Source organism: Xenopus tropicalis, chromosome 6 (assembly GCF_000004195.4).
Source record: "Xenopus tropicalis strain Nigerian chromosome 6, UCB_Xtro_10.0, whole genome shotgun sequence".
NCBI classification, from domain to species: domain Eukaryota; kingdom Metazoa; phylum Chordata; class Amphibia; order Anura; family Pipidae; genus Xenopus; species Xenopus tropicalis.
Window position 1 is genome coordinate 49697694 of NC_030682.2, and position 16932 is coordinate 49714625.

The 16932-nt window shown below is 37.3% G+C and overlaps 1 protein-coding gene across 1 annotated transcript in view; it reads left to right on the forward strand.

Moving 5' to 3' along the window:
* stt3b (STT3B, catalytic subunit of the oligosaccharyltransferase complex) overlaps positions 1-16932 on the forward strand; it is a 57632-nt gene that overhangs the window by 4325 nt on the left and 36375 nt on the right. The window contains exons 2-3 of the mRNA XM_031903523.1: positions 10644-10752; positions 12715-13002. Of these exons, the coding sequence (XP_031759383.1) occupies positions 10644-10752; positions 12715-13002 (397 nt within the window). The remainder of the gene's footprint in view (positions 1-10643; positions 10753-12714; positions 13003-16932) is intronic.

Consider the following 16932-nt stretch of genomic DNA (forward strand, 5'->3'; position numbering starts at 1 on the left):
AAGCATATAAAAGCAATAACAATATAATGTACTGTTACCCTGCACTGGTATAACTGGTGGGTTTGCCTCAGAAAGACTATTATAGTTTATATAAACAAAGCTGCTGTGTAGCCATGGGGGCAGCCATTTGAATGAGAAAAGACACAGGTTACTTAGCGGATAACAGATAAAATGCCATTGTATTCTACAGAGTTTATCTTTTCTGCTGTGTAACCTGTGCCTTTTCTCCTTTTTTAAGCTTGAATGGCTGCCCCCATGGCTACACAGCAGCTTATTTATATAAACTATAGGAGCGTTCTGTAGCAAATACACTGGTTTTACCAGTGCAGGGCAACAGTACATTACATTGCAATTACTTTAAAACACTTTCATATTTTGGTGTTACTGTTCCTTTAAATATCACTTTTTGCCTTTGGGGGCTGCATGGTGACAACAGCTTGCAGTGAGTTTGTTTTGGTTCACTAGTGAATCAACACTGGACTACAGATATATGGTTCTACACATGCCAAGTCATTGTTTTTGAAGCAAAAAGATTGATATCTCTCATAGTAATGCAGGGAAATACCATTGTGTGTAGGGTTACTTTAATTGAAACAGTGGGATGCTTTATATTTCTGCAGTCTTTAAATGTTCATGGATGATAAACTTTGAGAGACCTTGTTTTAAAATATTTGGCTGTCAAAACTTATTTTATTATTTTGATAGCTTTGATTCTTCCTCATCTTGAGATTAGTCACCCACAATAAATCTTCTACTGCGGGCTGCTAATCTCCCCGAAATGCCTTTTCACTGGTGAGGATGTGAATTGGCGGTGGGATGGCATACACGTCACATCGGTTATCCTCACCAAGGAAACTTCGGAAACTGAAGTAACTAGTCTCCCTGTGTGCCATGAGCCTAAGGAGAAATTGCTTTAATAAGATTTCCTTTTTTTATAAAGCAGTACTATTTTTTTTTTTTCTTTTTTTGCATAAATCCATAAAAGTTGAAAACAGTCCTATTGGGTAAGAATCCCAAACCTGTACTTTTGGCGCACACAGTGGTTTGACCGCCACTGAGCACAGTGGTGGACAAAATACCCAGTGTCCTATTGACAGGTTGTTATCTGTGCAGGTAGCAGGTGGTTCGATTGCTGCTACAAGTAGCATTGGCAGAACACTCTGTACTGTTGGAAACTAAACGTAAACTAGAATTTTCCTCATGGTACATGGTAATTCTTATACTCGAGTATAAGCCGATCCGAATATAAGCTGAGGTACCTAATTTTACTTGGAAACTGGAAAAACTTATTGACTCTAGTATAAGGGCTCTGGCACACGAGGGAGTTTAGTCGCCCGCGACAAATCTCCCTTGTTACAGGCAACTAATCTCCCTGATATGACACCGTAAATCGCCGGTGGGATGGCATACGCAGTGGCGCGATTTGCGGAAATCGCCGAAGTTGCCTCGATCACGCCACCGCTGCTGTGGGAGGGTAAGAAGCTCTCCAGAATCTTTTATATGCAAGTATGGGCTGCTTGCTGTTTAACATTATAAAAGTCATTTGGAAGTATGACAGAATATATGAGGTGAACTATACATAAGACTCCCAAACCAGTCCCTGTCACCAGTAGGGCAGGTGCGAGCGGGCCAGCACACAAGCGCACGCGTTATCGTCCGTACTTATATACACATGCACGGGGGGGGGGGGAGGGATCGATATTACCTGACTAGAGTATAAGCCGAGGGTTCCCTTTTCAGCACATTTTTGGTGCTGAAAAACTCTGCTTATACTCTAGTATATACGGTATTCTGATAGGTACTGATCAGGCTACTCTCTGCAGAGTCTCTGGTAGAGTGTTTCATGGCTCATGCAATTTCCAGCTCTGTGGGCGACAAAACACTTGCTGTTGCCCCATAGACTTATTAGGGTTATCGCCATGACTATTCTGGTGCAATCTTAGGTTAGGTGATTTGCTTAAAACCAATGTGATACTAATATCAAAGTATTAGACTTAGATTGTAAGCTCTACGGGGCAGGGACCTCCTTCCTACTGTGTCTCGTACCACATGGCACTTATATATATTTATTGTATTTATTTATTATATCACTTGCCTCCCTGTGTGTAATTTTGTATTCTGTAAGATTGTACAGCGCTGCGTACCCTTTATAAATAAAGTTATACATACATATATAGTTTATGCATGTGTTGGTTTAAATTTGTAACTATAGGTTGTGTGTGCTTGGTTTACTTGGAAGGGTTGAACTTTATGGACTCTGTTTTTTTTTTTTTCAACCTTATGTAACTATGTAATGTGATTATTTGGTTATTAGAGGAAAATATTAAAGGTGTGGTTCACATTTAAGTTAAAGGGGATGTTCACCTTCAGTCAATTTGCACAGCCCCTGTAAGAAAAAGTGTTTTTGTAAATCATCATCATCATTATTTCAAATGTGTAGTTTTGAAGCTACAGACCATATAAGCTTTGGATCAGCACTAATGAAATTCACCGACCTCTTGGACCGATTCGGCAGCTAATCGGCCCGTGCATGGGGAGAGCAGAGCGGCCTGGCCGACCGATATCTGGCCTGAAATTGGCCAGATCTCGATCGGCCAGGTTAGAAAATCTGGTCGGATCGGGGACCGCATCGGCTCGTTGATGCGGTCCCCGATCCGACTGCCCCATTGCCGCCCACATAATCCGATCGTCTGGCCCCAGGGCCAAACGATCGGATTATTATTTTTTTTACCTTAATGGTCCCCGATATCGCCCACCCGTAGGTGGGGATATCGGGGGAAGATCCGCTCGCTTGGCGACATCACCAAGCGAGCGGATCTGCTCGTGTATGGCCACCTTTAGTGTTGCTAGCCTTTATATTCATTGTTCATTGTTACATTAAAATATATATAGATAAATGAATAAATATATATATATTAATGTAACAATGAAGGCACTCCCAGGAATTTTCACAACAGGACTCAAAAGGCATTAAGAGTTTTATTTAACCATTTTAGTGTGTGTGTGTGTGTGTGTGTGTGTGTGTGTGTGTGTGTGTGTGTATATATATAATATATATAAACTTTTTTTTCAGATTGAGTATCTACAGTCTGCAAATACCTTTTATTAGTTATTTCATCCATAATTGGGGCACCTGGTTTGGCATGGGAGCATTAGGGTAAGAAAGCACACTGGGCCCCCAAACATCTCATGACATTGTGGCAGCCCCCTTCTGAAACCATTCACAGGCATTTGTATTATTGCTTCCCAAGCCTCTTTGCACTTTATATATTCTGAGTTGTGGCATTAAAGTCTCCACTTTCCATATGGTAACATGGACTCCAGAGGGGACAGCCAGCACTGTGGGTCATTTAACATGAAATCTGACACAGCAGGTGTAAGAAATTGGGATTGCCCTGCATAAAGGGCAAGTGGGAGGTATCACAACCTACATGTCACACCTTTTGTCTGTTTAGAGATTATTAACCAAGGTTCAAGACTCTGTTAATTCTGTTATCAGGTCACTGGGCCTTATCCCAGGAAAAGCAAGGTTGTGCTTTTCTTGTTTCCTAGAAGAGTTTTTTTTTTTCGTCCCTTGAATTACTCAATCAAAGCTGTACTCTGGGCAGTTTCATCATGGCCAAGTTTTAATTGCCACCCAAGAGGGTGGTGAACCAAGGGAGTTTTAACTGAACATTGGGAACAGTAGATTGCACATACAAGGCGTCTGTAGAACAAGTGAGAAGGAAGTAATGCATATTTCTGTTTCACGTGTTTATTACATCCATTTTTAATGTGATGTTGTGCAGTTTTATTAAAATATATTTTCCTTCAGTTTTATGATTTTGTTCATATAATACTTTCGCTAGGTGATTTATTTTTTTTTCAATATTGTAGTTCAACTGTATATTTTTGTAGCCGTCAACAGACCACAGATTTCTAAGTAAATGAAGGATGAATGTATTAATGATGAGAAAAACTACAATAGTCAAAGTTTGCATTTGACTGCTTGTTTTTAAAGACACATAAGATATTGCATGCACTGATTTTTTTTTGCAGCTGGATATGGTAGCTGGTAGTTCCCTAAGCAGAAGGCATTAATACCAAGACACATGCAAGGAGGTGCCAGCCTTTGAAAAATATTACCAGAGGTAAATAGTTGGGTTGTCAATTTTTTTGGGGAGCTGGGAATGTGACCAGTCCCCATCTCTTTTGTATGCTTGTAGCTAATGTTGCCAGATGAGTTGCGCTTCCATTGTACTTATATATTTTTACTTGTCCTTCAAGTCCCCCCCCTTTTTGTGTATTGCTGATAATTCTGTCTCATGCTCTTAAACTTGCTCTGTGGCACTACAATTACAGTATGCTACAATAACAGGAATTCAGTAACAAACTGAAATAGAAGGTATCAATGGCTGTGTCCTTGATCTTGCAGCATTGATCAGTAACTAAGCATTCTTCTGTGAAAGGTCAACTAAAACATCAGCACAACTTTCCCTCTATTACTGGATAGTGCTTGTGTACCTGTGTTACTAAATGGGATCTCACATGATCTTGTTTGTATTAACATTCTTTTACCATGTCAGTGTTTATATCTAAGTAAAATGATTTTTATAAGCGTACATTTCCAGTTTATTATCTGTGTATTTATATGATGCCTACATTACAGGCCTCCTGCTCAGGGATTCACATCATTGTGTTAGAGCCTGGAGGCACCTGAACAGTTCGAAAGTCGGGCAGGCTATATGATTCAGCTCAGACTCACAGCAGCTTGATGCCTTTAGAACAATTTATTTAACCCTGTACATGCTACTAAATCTGCTGGGGAAGCAGACAAGGGGATTATTACTGGCATGCACTACTTACAGGGTATAGGCTTATTGCACACCAGGATTCTTTTCTGTCTAAATATTTTATAATAAAATAAATGTACATTGAAGATAAATTAAGTTTTTTTTTTACTTAAAATGCATTTAATTAGATACAAACATAAATGTGGCCTGATGATATCATATAGCTAACAGCAGGAAACATTCCCTAGATGCATCAACAGATGTTTACTTAAATGACTATTAAAAAAAAAAATAATAATCTGCATCACTTTAACAAATCCTGCTATTTTTATTTAAAAATCCTTCTACTATAGCTGTGCCTTGCTTCCTGAGACTAAGAATGAATATGTATTGTATAAGGCTTTTGTAAGAGCCTGGAAATTGCTGTATTCAGCTTCCCTGCAGCCGAGGCTACAGTTCCCAAGATGCCTTTTACATGTCATTGATTAACAGTTATGTAAAGAATGAGAATGTTATGCAAGGCATTGTGGGAAAAAGCCTTGACATTGTTTCAGTGGTACATGTAGTCTGACCCAGCAGTGCATATTAAAAGGGGGGACAAATTACTTTAATTGTGCATTTACAAGTAACTTCAGTATTTTTCCAGTGTACTGCAGACCCCAATGATTAAATGCATAACTTGGATCTGCTCCTTCCTCAATGGGTATTGGAATCATCATTTGTGCAGCAATACTTAGATGGCTGGTAGTTGAAAAGCAATGGACTATTTATAATTTATAAATATTCTAAAATTATAATTGTATTTATAATATAGCAACCAATAAACTGTTTAAAAGAAATAACCTTATTGGTCACTACAAGATACTACACCTTTAAGGTTAAAACCTGTAGAGGAGATTGTTAATAAGTTTAATGGCATTACCCATCTGTGCCCATGGGAAGTGAGCATATCTGAGCCTAGCAACAAGCAGGCATATTACATTTTATGTAAAAGACCAGAAGTGTATTATCTCACATATTTGTCATACTACAACAATAATAGGATTAAACATTTAATGGGCAGATTAATCGACAAACTAATTATTTTTATCATAAAATTAAGTAAAAATAACCTATCTGTCTCATACACGTTTGAATGCCTTTACTCAGCTCTTCATGATCATGAATTTAAGCACTCAAGGCCTGTTACTCATCTGCTGATTGGCTGGGCTCTTGCCTAATCTTGATTATACTGAATATCCACTATGACAAATTGAGCTAGTGGACTTATATGGACTAATGGACATTATACTTAATATTAATTACTCTGGCTGCTGAAAACAACAGAAAACTTACTTGACGTTCATGCATATAATGTGGTATCAGGATATGTCAGATACATTTTTGCCACACAAAAGCACACAATAGTTAAGCTGGGGCTCTTCCTCATTATGCACGTTTATGTGACTTTTATTCAAAAAAAATAATTTCTCCCTTAACTGGAGGTTGGAATCTGTTAGCTAACACCTCCAGCATGGGAAACCAATTTAGAATGATTGGTGACTTTTCAAGGAGAAGGAAAGGTAGAATCACTTGGGGGTGCCAAAATGTTAGGCAACCCCAGTGATTGTATACACTTACAATCCTGCTCCTGTTAGCAAAAAAAAAATAAAAATGCACCAGCCCGGGGTTAAAGTCGGCTTTTTGACTGCATGCATGGGCCAGCCAGAGTTGCTATTAGTTCCTGTAAGGAACTGATTGAAATACTTTCAAGAAGTACAACTCTGTAACTTTTATTTTCTGCTAAAAGGACACATTATGTTTTCAGAGTTTCACCTCTTAGTCAAAAATTAAAATAATTAAGAAGTCAAAATGGCTAATGAATATTTTGTTCTACTCTTATTTGCTACAGTGGTGCCTGAAAATTTGTGAACCCTTTTGAGTTTTTAGAATTTATGTGTAAATATGAATACATTTTTTTTTTTTTTTTTGCACTAAAACTATATTATGAGACGCCGTTTAAACAAACATATTAAGGTTTTCAGTTCATTTTGCAGACCTACAGTTTGCTAAAGACCACAGAGATAAGGGCAAAATAGAATTTTGTGGCTTCAGTGAAAAGTTCTATGTTTGGGAAAAGGCTATCACTGCATTCCAGCACAAAAACCTTATTCTGTCTGTGAAACATAGTGGTGGCACTATCAAAGTTACATAGTAACATAGTAAGTTAGGTTGAAAAAAGACATTCATGCATCACGTTCAACCATAATGCCTATATATAACCTGCCTTACTGCTAGTTGATCTAGAGGAAGATAAAAAACCCCATCTGACACCTCTAATTTGCCGCAGAGGGGAAAGAAATTCCTTCCTGACTCCAAGATGGCAATCGGACCAGTCCCTGGATCAACTTTTACTAAGAGCTATCTCCCATATACCCTGTATTCCCTCACTTGCTAAAAAGCTATCTAGCCCCTTCTTAAAGCTATATAATGTATCAGCCAGTATGTTGGGCTGGTCTTTCTTAATTGTACCAGCAATTTCTGCAGGAAAATTTCATGCTATCAGTCTGTGAACTGAAGCTAAAGAGAAAACAGGCCATGCAACCAAAAACTTACAAGCCAATCTACAAAATAATTTTTTAAAAGAAAGAAATGCAATCTTTTGAAATTATCATTATTAACAATGTGGTAGTTTTTTCATTCACCATAATACCAGTCCCTGCAAAGTTCATGCACCATAATACTTGTCTTAACACCCTTATTTATTGCCATCGTTTTTATTAATAGGATTTTTTAAAAGCTTCCCATGGGTTCTCTTTACTTGAACGTCGGTAATTTTCATCAGTCTTCACTGTTTTACTTTCCAGGAATTCAGTTTCACCTTTGTATTTGTTATGGGTTATTTCTATTTTATGCAAGCACCTCATCATCTGAGATTTCAGAATACTGTCAGTGATTTTATTCACCTAGTTTATTGTTAATATAAAAATGCTTAATAAGCATAGCTCTAATGTTTATAACCATGTGCATTTGGAAAACTCCTTTACAGTATATCTTAAATCTTCCTGATTATTTCTTTAGAGCTAAAATGTTTTTTTCATGTTTGATTGCTTTTGAAGATCTTGTGACACTAGTAGTTTTTATCTTGGGTTAAATACCTCTTTTCAACTCATTAAAACAAGGTGCTACCATCTTTGGTATAATGTAAACTGCCTGCAGAAAAAATCATTGTCTCTGCCGCTCTTCTCTTTGATTTTGGATGACAAATAATATATTTTCAATGAGAAATTTTTTTCTTACAAAAAAAAAAACATGATTTCATATAAGTTGATACATTCTCTGTTAGGATTGTGCAAAAGTGGTGTGTACACTAAGAGGGACATTTACTAATACGCGAACGCTCCGAGTGTATTTTCGTCGACTTTTTTGTATTTTGCGAGATTTTTTGGTACGTTGCGACAAAATTTGTGCGACAAAATCATATTGACGCGCCGAGTACAAAACTTTCGGATTCATTCAAGCTTCGGTATCATGACTTTCCTTGGGCCAGGTTGGAGCTGCAGAGTGCCATTGATTTCTAAGGGAGGCTTCCAAAATCATGCACTGAAGGATCAAAGTCGGAAAGGTTTTACTGCATTTTATGATCGTTCGGTACGAAAATGTTGTGACTTTTGTATCGCCAATACGATATTATCGTGACTAATACGATTTTTTCGGAAGCATATTCGTGATATTTGCGATCTTAAGAAATTATTGTATCCAATCCAAATTTATCCCGAACTCGTGTTTTTATGAATGTGCCCCTAAGGCGCACAATAGCAAACCAGACATTTTTTACTTGTTTGGTTACTGTGCAATGTATGAGAAACTGACTTTAGCAGTATTTGTATGTACTGATTTTCAAGGGAGGCGGGAGTACATATGTGGAGGTGAGCAGAAATCTAGATATTGGGGTGGCAATGGATGTGATCTAGATTTTACTAAAATTGTATACGGTACTACTTGATGTGATATCTTTTTTTGCTGATGATACTAAATTGTGCAAAACTAAAAGTTTCATGCAGGATGCTGCAACTTCGCAGATTTAACTTAATTTGAAAACAGGCCAACAAATTGGTAAATGTTGTTCATGTTGATAAATACAAGGTTATGTATATCTGTAAAAACAACACAAAATTACTGTTTGCTGGGGGCCACCTTAACTGAGAAGCATTTGGGACACTTTTTTGGATTTTTAGACAGTGTCAGTCATCGGCTACTAAAGCAAAGTGCTGTCTTGCATAAAAAAGGGCATTAATTTTGGTCTGGAAATAACTTTTTGTTATTAGTATGTAAGTGCACAAGCAAGCAATTAACTGCTCCAATGGGGAGAAATGAGGGCAAAGCCTGGATGTGATGATGTATTTTCTAATACAGCATTCAAAATAATAAATGGTTTGCAGTATAGGGCAATTATTGGGGCAGGGTAGAATAGATTTTTTACTTGAAAATTTTTAGTGTTACTTTTCCTTTAAGATGCCTCCTCTTTAGTCAAAACAGGGATTGTCTGAGTTATGTGTTGGATTGCAGGATGCTGCACATATCAGAGAAAGTGGAGTGTTAGTAAGACACCGCAAAAATCCTGCCTTCGCCCACAGCTACTCTGCTGTGAGACTGCTTAGTTGGGATAGATATGCTGGGCATGAGAAACACTGTTGGAGAGTGAGAAGTTTGCTATATACCCCCGTTTGAGAAGTGTGCTCTAGTCCCTCTTGTTCAACATGGCATACTTTTTGTCTGTTTTAATCACAATGTATTTTTAAACTAGCTAATGGGGCAAACTATAGCTACTCCATGTTTGGTCCTGTCAAGGTAGTAAATCAGATTACCAGATTATCCCCCTGTATAATGAATTTCCGGTATCTGTAAAGCAAAACAGTCGCAACAATAAAGGGAAGAGGGGTGGTTTACTGTAATCTCACAAACTGGGCTGAAAATGGCTTTCCATAGTAGGGACAGTGTTCTTTGTTTTCTAATAGGCTATATAGAGATATCCAAAAATATTACATGTTTTGCCATAAAACTCAAGGGTATTCCAGACCGCAACCAATATCCTCTTGGTTTGTTTATAGCTTCAACAGAATTATCATAAAAATCTATGACAGGATAGGTATGCTCTGTACTAAGCACAGCTGTACAAGAAAATGCAATAGTGTTTTTTTAAAATTCGTATCTTTATTGTATGTTCTATATCCTTGGGGAAATCCATTTGTGGTTAAAAGTTGGCTACTAAACTCTGTTTTCTCATTTTAGTCTAATCTGTCATGTCATCTGCAAAAAATAGATGTTTAAAGGGGAAATAACTCCAAAAATGAACTTTGGCCTAAAAAAAGAAATGATAATTTTAAGAAATTTTAAGTAACTTTTACTATACATTTATTACAAATACATTTATTAGCAATAGGTTTCAAACATTGTAATAAGTTTTAAACATATTTGTAAGTATCAATGTTATTAAAGCAATTGACGGACCAGTGTCAATAGCAATTACATTTGCAAATAACTTATATTTGATATGAATGTATAATGCAGCGTTGTATAAAATTACATTTTTTTTCCATTAGGCAACATGTTTTGGGTTTACATTACTTTTGTAACTATCATTAACGTTGAAATGTTGACATGCTTCATCTCATTAAAAGAATAAAACATCCTAGATATAATGAAATAAATCTATGTACCAAATCTGAAATAATCCATTTATTCTTTGGTAGTTTCCTTTTAGTATTCTGTTACTCTTGATGCAGGATATTAAAAGGAAAGGAAGTTAAAGCTGAACATACTCTTTAATATGTATTTTACTGAATGATGTTTGTACTGTGATACTGACTAGTGTGTTTTTTTTTTATGCAGGTTTAACTACAGATCAACACATCACCTAGCATCCCATGGCTTTTATGAATTTTTAAATTGGTTTGATGAACGGGCATGGTATCCACTGGGGAGAATAGTAGGTGGAACAGTAAGTATTTGTCTTTACATTTTTGTAGATTTTACATTTTTTAAACAAGTTTTTGTTATTATTTGCTGTGTTTGTATAATTTTTTTTTTTACTGCTAATATCATTAAGGTATAATGGAAGCACCCTCTGGCCTCTGCTCATCTGTCTAGTTGGGGGTTGGAAAAAACTGCAAATAAGTTTGTTTTTGATGCAGGTGTCAGTTCAAGTATGCATTGCTCCCTTCAATTACTCCTGTAACACACAGTAATAGAACGGAGTAGGGAAATGTCAGGTGACATACCCTACATTAAAAAATAAGCTTTGTCTTTCTTTCCACCTTTTGCCCAGAAAAGCTGTTTGGTGGGTATGTGTCCCCTAATTCAACAATTAAATTAAGGTTTTCAGTAAACCACTCCTCTTAGTACTTGAAAAAAAATATTTTTTGATTATGGTCACCACCTTAGGCATGGCTTCATTTCCCTCTGATGATGTATCATTAAGTGCATGCGTGAGCTCTCAGTGGAAACCCTCATCCATGGGGATGTCAGCCTCTCCTATGCACTGTAATAAATGTAAACGGTACAATGCACATTATTGAGATGAGCAACGTGATTCTGTAAATTTAAATTCTTCTGCCTATTCCACTTTGTGTCCTCGCTTAGGCCTGCTGCAAATATTTGTCTACACAAATGTTCTCTAGGCGACTTGCATTATACATATACATCCCCTTTAAGATTGGTGACCAATAATTTTGGATTTGCAGGTATGGGATCCCTTATCTGGAAACCCAATTTTCAGTTATGACAGCGCCCTGATATCTTGTAGTTGATCCCAGCTAAGAGATCCTATTGGGTTTCTTGGCTGGGATTTAGGTTATAATGAGTAGCTTTTTTTCTTTTGAGAAGTCCTGCACTTTTTTTAAACTTTGCAAAAAGGTGGAAGCCCTTTTAAATTCAGTTTACTAATTGGTACTAGTTAATAGTTGGTATATGAGCTGTTCTGGTCATATTAAAGGCATCTGAGAGAGAACATTAAAGTTACTATTTTTATTAAAATAGTCAAAAATAAAAAATAGTACACCAGAAATAATGGCTTTTTCCAAATGCTTTCTACACAACTGAAGTTAAAAATAAAAAGTTTGAAGGTAAACTCCCACTTTAATACATACAAATATCTACGATTTGCAGTGGCTAGTACGATAAATGTCAGGGAGATGGCTTAGATGCCAAGCATCATCTTGGAAAATCGGGTGCTCGGATTCCTACTGGCCAGACAGATAATGTAGGCATACCAGACAAATATGCTACATGGGGCTCTGAGTACAACAGGAATATGCAGAGCTTGGGATTACAATACAGCACATGATCTTGGCAGGGTTTGATCCATGAAACAAATCTGATGATGTCATTTAAGTGCTTTATACATGGACCATTCAGATAAAGCAGAATTCATTTTCATCTTTCCCTGTACTTTAAATTATCTGGGACACCCCAGATTCCAAGCATTCTGGATAATGGATCTCATACCTCTACAACTCATGGGACTGTTAAATCATAAGAGCCTAATTATGCAATATTGACTAGTAGATTCTATAATCATACTTTTCAGTTTGGACAGAAACTTGATTTATTGATGCAGTTTTTTTCTTGTAAATGTGTTCTGGTATGATAAGGACTTAAACTGGCCATAGAGGGGTTGCTGTAAAGCTGCTGTCTCAGCCTCTCTATTGGATGAGGACCACATTGGCACGTTGATACAGCCCTCATTTGACAGATCTACAATGACAGTAGGATGCCGTGGGAGGGCATCAATCGAATCTCATTTGAACCTGTGTATGAGCAACCTCTCTAGAGGAGTTAAGCTCAAAGCTCATTGCTTGTTATGCACTATTATTGTGTATATGTATTATGTGCATATTTGTGTTGTCTTCCTTTGATTTTTCTCCATTATTTAAAATTACCCTTTCCTGTCCTTTTTTTGCAGGTATATCCTGGACTAATGGTTACAGCTGGGCTCATCCATTGGATTTTAAATATGTTAAACATAACAGTTCATATACGAGATGTGTGTGTGTTCTTAGCACCAGTATTTAGTGGCCTTACATCAATTTCGACTTTCCTGCTCACTCGAGAACTGTGGAACCAGGGAGCGGGACTTCTGGCTGCCTGCTTCATTGCTATAGTGCCAGGATACATATCCAGATCAGTAGCTGGATCATTTGACAATGAAGGCATTGCTATTTTTGCACTGCAGTTTACATATTATTTGTGGGTAAGTAATTGGATTTTTGTCTTCCCTGTAGCTTCTCTCTGTGCTCTTTCCGAGAAACAATAACTACCTTTTATGAACTAAAGATATCATCTGCAAGTTAATTTACATTCTGCAAACATGCACAGTGCTGGCATTTTTACCCGACCAAACCATGCATACAATTTATTTTTGCATTTCAGATTTATTTTGCTAAAGAATTATTATTAGGTAAATAAGGCAAGGAGCTCCAAAAGCTTTAGGCTAATGCAACACAGGGATGTTTCTTGACCTGAGGAAAAATGCAGGCTGAGAATCAACCCCTATGCTGGAATCAGCCTTGCTTGCCTACACCCACAACCACTGTTGGCCAGGGTGCAGGCACTGGTTTTTCGGCACAGAAAGGCGTGAATGTGCATTTTGCGCCAAAATACTACCTGCACCCTGGCCAAGAATTAGCCCTGTGTGGCACCAGCCTAAGTATATTAAAGCTCTCTTTAGTGTAGAATATACAAAGTGCATTTATAATCACTGGGCAAATTTGCACCTGGGCAGCAACTCATGAAATAAACAGGCAACCACTATTTAAAAAAAATCCACATATTCTCCTAGTACTGATAAGCAAATATATAGTTTACCAATGGTAACAGACAGTTAACTTTAACATGTAAAGGGAAAGTTCCAGTTTGTAGTATAAAATATCTTTTTCTTATGTAATTATTGGTGAACTAAACAGGTGGTTATTTAGATGACGGTGAGTGTTAATTCTAAATGCTTAAAGCATAATACACACCTAAAGTTGCAATGGGCTGCTTCACTTCAAGTGGCTATGGTTTAAGTAGGGATGGGCTCTTCTCCAATGAATGCCTTGAAATTCCTAAGTATCAGTATACTAGGTTTATCCCATGTTTATCAATAGAGTCTTGTATGCATAGTTTAGCAGTCCTGTGGTAAATTGATAGTTCAATGCTGGCCTTCCAATGCACACCTCCTGCTTCTGCTATATTCTACTCTTTCTAACAATTACCATACCTCTTCATTAAAAAAAAAAAAAAATCACAAATGCATAGCATATCCTTACTTGTTTTGGTTCTCACAAGAACGTCTTTATAGTTTATCATGCTGTCCCCACCAGTTATCCCATAATCTGTATTACATTTTTTACTCTAAGTAACCACTTGGAATTGTAACTTACATTAATATTTTGCCTTAAACCGGTAATGTTCCAGTTTTCTAGTTTTATCTGGTGCCTAATGCTAATAGTGCATAGTGGACAGCTTTATTTGACCCTTTAATTTGCTAGAAAATATTTTTTTTTTCAAAAGTAACTGTTACCCAATGACACACAATGCTACTTCTCGTGGCTACTGCTCATAATGGTCTCTACATGTGTTTTAGCAGAGACAATTCTCAGTATTTGAAAGGGTATTTTCTGGTGTTTTGTAGCCACGACAAATAGCTGCCTACATGTAGCTCTGTGTGTCATAGCCCTAGCACTCACAGGCTCAAAGCATTCCTTAGACTTGAGGTTTTTTTTTTTGTTGTCCACTTCTCTTATCATATAGGTGATAAAAAGTGGGTTATGATGGCAGTTGTAAATTTGTAACGTAAAGGTCAGAAATGTATTTTTAAGACCAAAACTGTTATAAATCAAGAAAATAAAGAGCCAGCTACATTTAGCACTAATGCAGTGTGGCAGATCCTGTCATTCTGTTGCTAGCTGGTTAACAATGACCATTCTATGGAGAGATTTCAGGGAAATTTCAATTGTAAGGCAGATAAACAGTGTAATAGAGAAATGGCAGCATTCAGCAAGTTACTCAAGTAGTACAGACAACAGGCAGGAAGCATTGCTTAATGTCATTGTTATAAACTTGCATTCAAACTCTAGTGCATGCTTAGTAAAATTCTTAATTGCCTTTTTATTATATGTTTTCTTTAGACACGGATAATTTGTGTGCTTCATTAATCTTACTTTTTTTTTTTCCTACTACAATAAACTCAACCAAGCTGTTTTCCATTAGCACATTGCAAATTGCTGACTCTAGATTGCTTGAAAGTTCCGCCCATCTATGACAATCTTTGTACTACTCTTGATTTGATGGGCAAGTCGCACATTTAAACAATTGTTTCAGGATAAGCTAGGTCGTATGAAAACAAAAAGATCTTTTAAAAATCTTAACGTGTATCGCCAGCTTTAGGGCTCTGGCACATGGGGAGATTAGTTGCCCGTGACAAATCTCCCTGTTCGCAGGTAACTAATCTCCCCGAAATGCCATCCCACTGGCAAAAATGTAAAGCAATTTCACTGAAATTGCGCCACCACGCATGCCATGCCACCGGCGATTTACATTTTTGCTGGTGGGATGGCATTAGTTGCCCGCGAACAGGGAGATTTGTTGTGGGCGACTAATCTCCCCGTGTGCCAGAGCCCTTAGACTTAATTCTTCTAGATACTGTATATTGTGACCTGGATGAATGGAAATCATCTTTGACATGCAAATATCTTAATGTACATCGTTAAGTTGGGTTGAAAAAAGACCGAACTCAATCAGGTTCAACCCTTTCAAATGAACCCAGAGCACAAACACACAAACCTATTCTGACTTATCTATACAGTCACATACATAAACTATGTTTACCAACATCATGAGTAATTGTCGATTTTAGTATCACAATAGCTTTGGATATTATGCTTGTTCAAGAATTGTAGGATAAGCCCTTAAAATACAAATCGGAGAATGATGTGAACTTGAAATAATTGGCAGACACTAATCATAGGAAAGTGACTTCTATTGTAGGTCCCCCAAGTATATCATCAGATACACAATTCATGTGCAGATTTTATCGTTATCTGACCGAAATGTTTTAACCTGGCCGACTAAAAGACCGTTTGCCACGGTACGAAAATTATCGGCATGATAATTCAGAGCGAACACAATTGTCCAACACTGCATGGAATTAGATAACTTGTTATCTACAATAATCCCCAGATCTTTCTCAGTTAATGATACCCCGAACACACTACCATTTAGTGCATAACTTGCATTTATATTATATCTACCAAGGCGCATAAGTTTCAACATTGAACCTCATTTTCCATTTTGCTGCACAATTGTCCAATTTTGTCAAATGCTCTACAAAGTGGCAGCATCCTGCATGTAACTTATAGTTTTGCACAATTTAGTATGGCCAACAAAATTAGAAGCAGTACTTTCTATGCGCACCTCCAGGTCATTAATAAACAAGTTAAAAAGCAAAGGACCAAGGACAGATCCCTGCGGTACTCCACTAACAGCACTAGTCCAATTAGTAAATGTTCCATGTACCGCCACTCTGTAACTGTAATCTATCCTTCAGCCAGTTCTCTATCCAAGTACAAATACTTTTCAAGCATATTCCTCATTTTTATCATTAACTTTCTGTGCGGTACTATATCAAATGCTTTAGCAAAGTAAAGGTTGCAACTTTTTTGTACATTTTTGTACTTTGCAACAAAAAGTGCGACAATCTTATTGTTGAGTATGAAAGTTTTGGATTCATTCAAGCTTCGGTATTGTGACTTTCTATGAGCCAAGTTGGAGCTGCAGAGTGCCATTGAGTCCTATGGGAGGCTCCCAAAATCATTCACAGAACGATCAGTCAGCCTGCATTTTACGATCGTTCAGATATGAAAAAAACGTATTTTTGGGCCATTGTACGATCAGATGCGATTTTTACGAATTTTTCGTACTTTAAAAAGCACGATACAAAAAAATCGTATTTGATACAATTTTTTTGTATTGTGCTTTTTCAACGTACGAAAATTGTGCTGCCCCACAGTATTGTGATTTGAAATGTATTCAAGTATCCTATCCCTTAGGGCTCTGGTACACGGGGAGATTAGACTAATCTCCCCAAGTTGCCTTCCCCCTGCCATCCCACCGGCGAACATGTAAGTCGCTGGCGGGATGG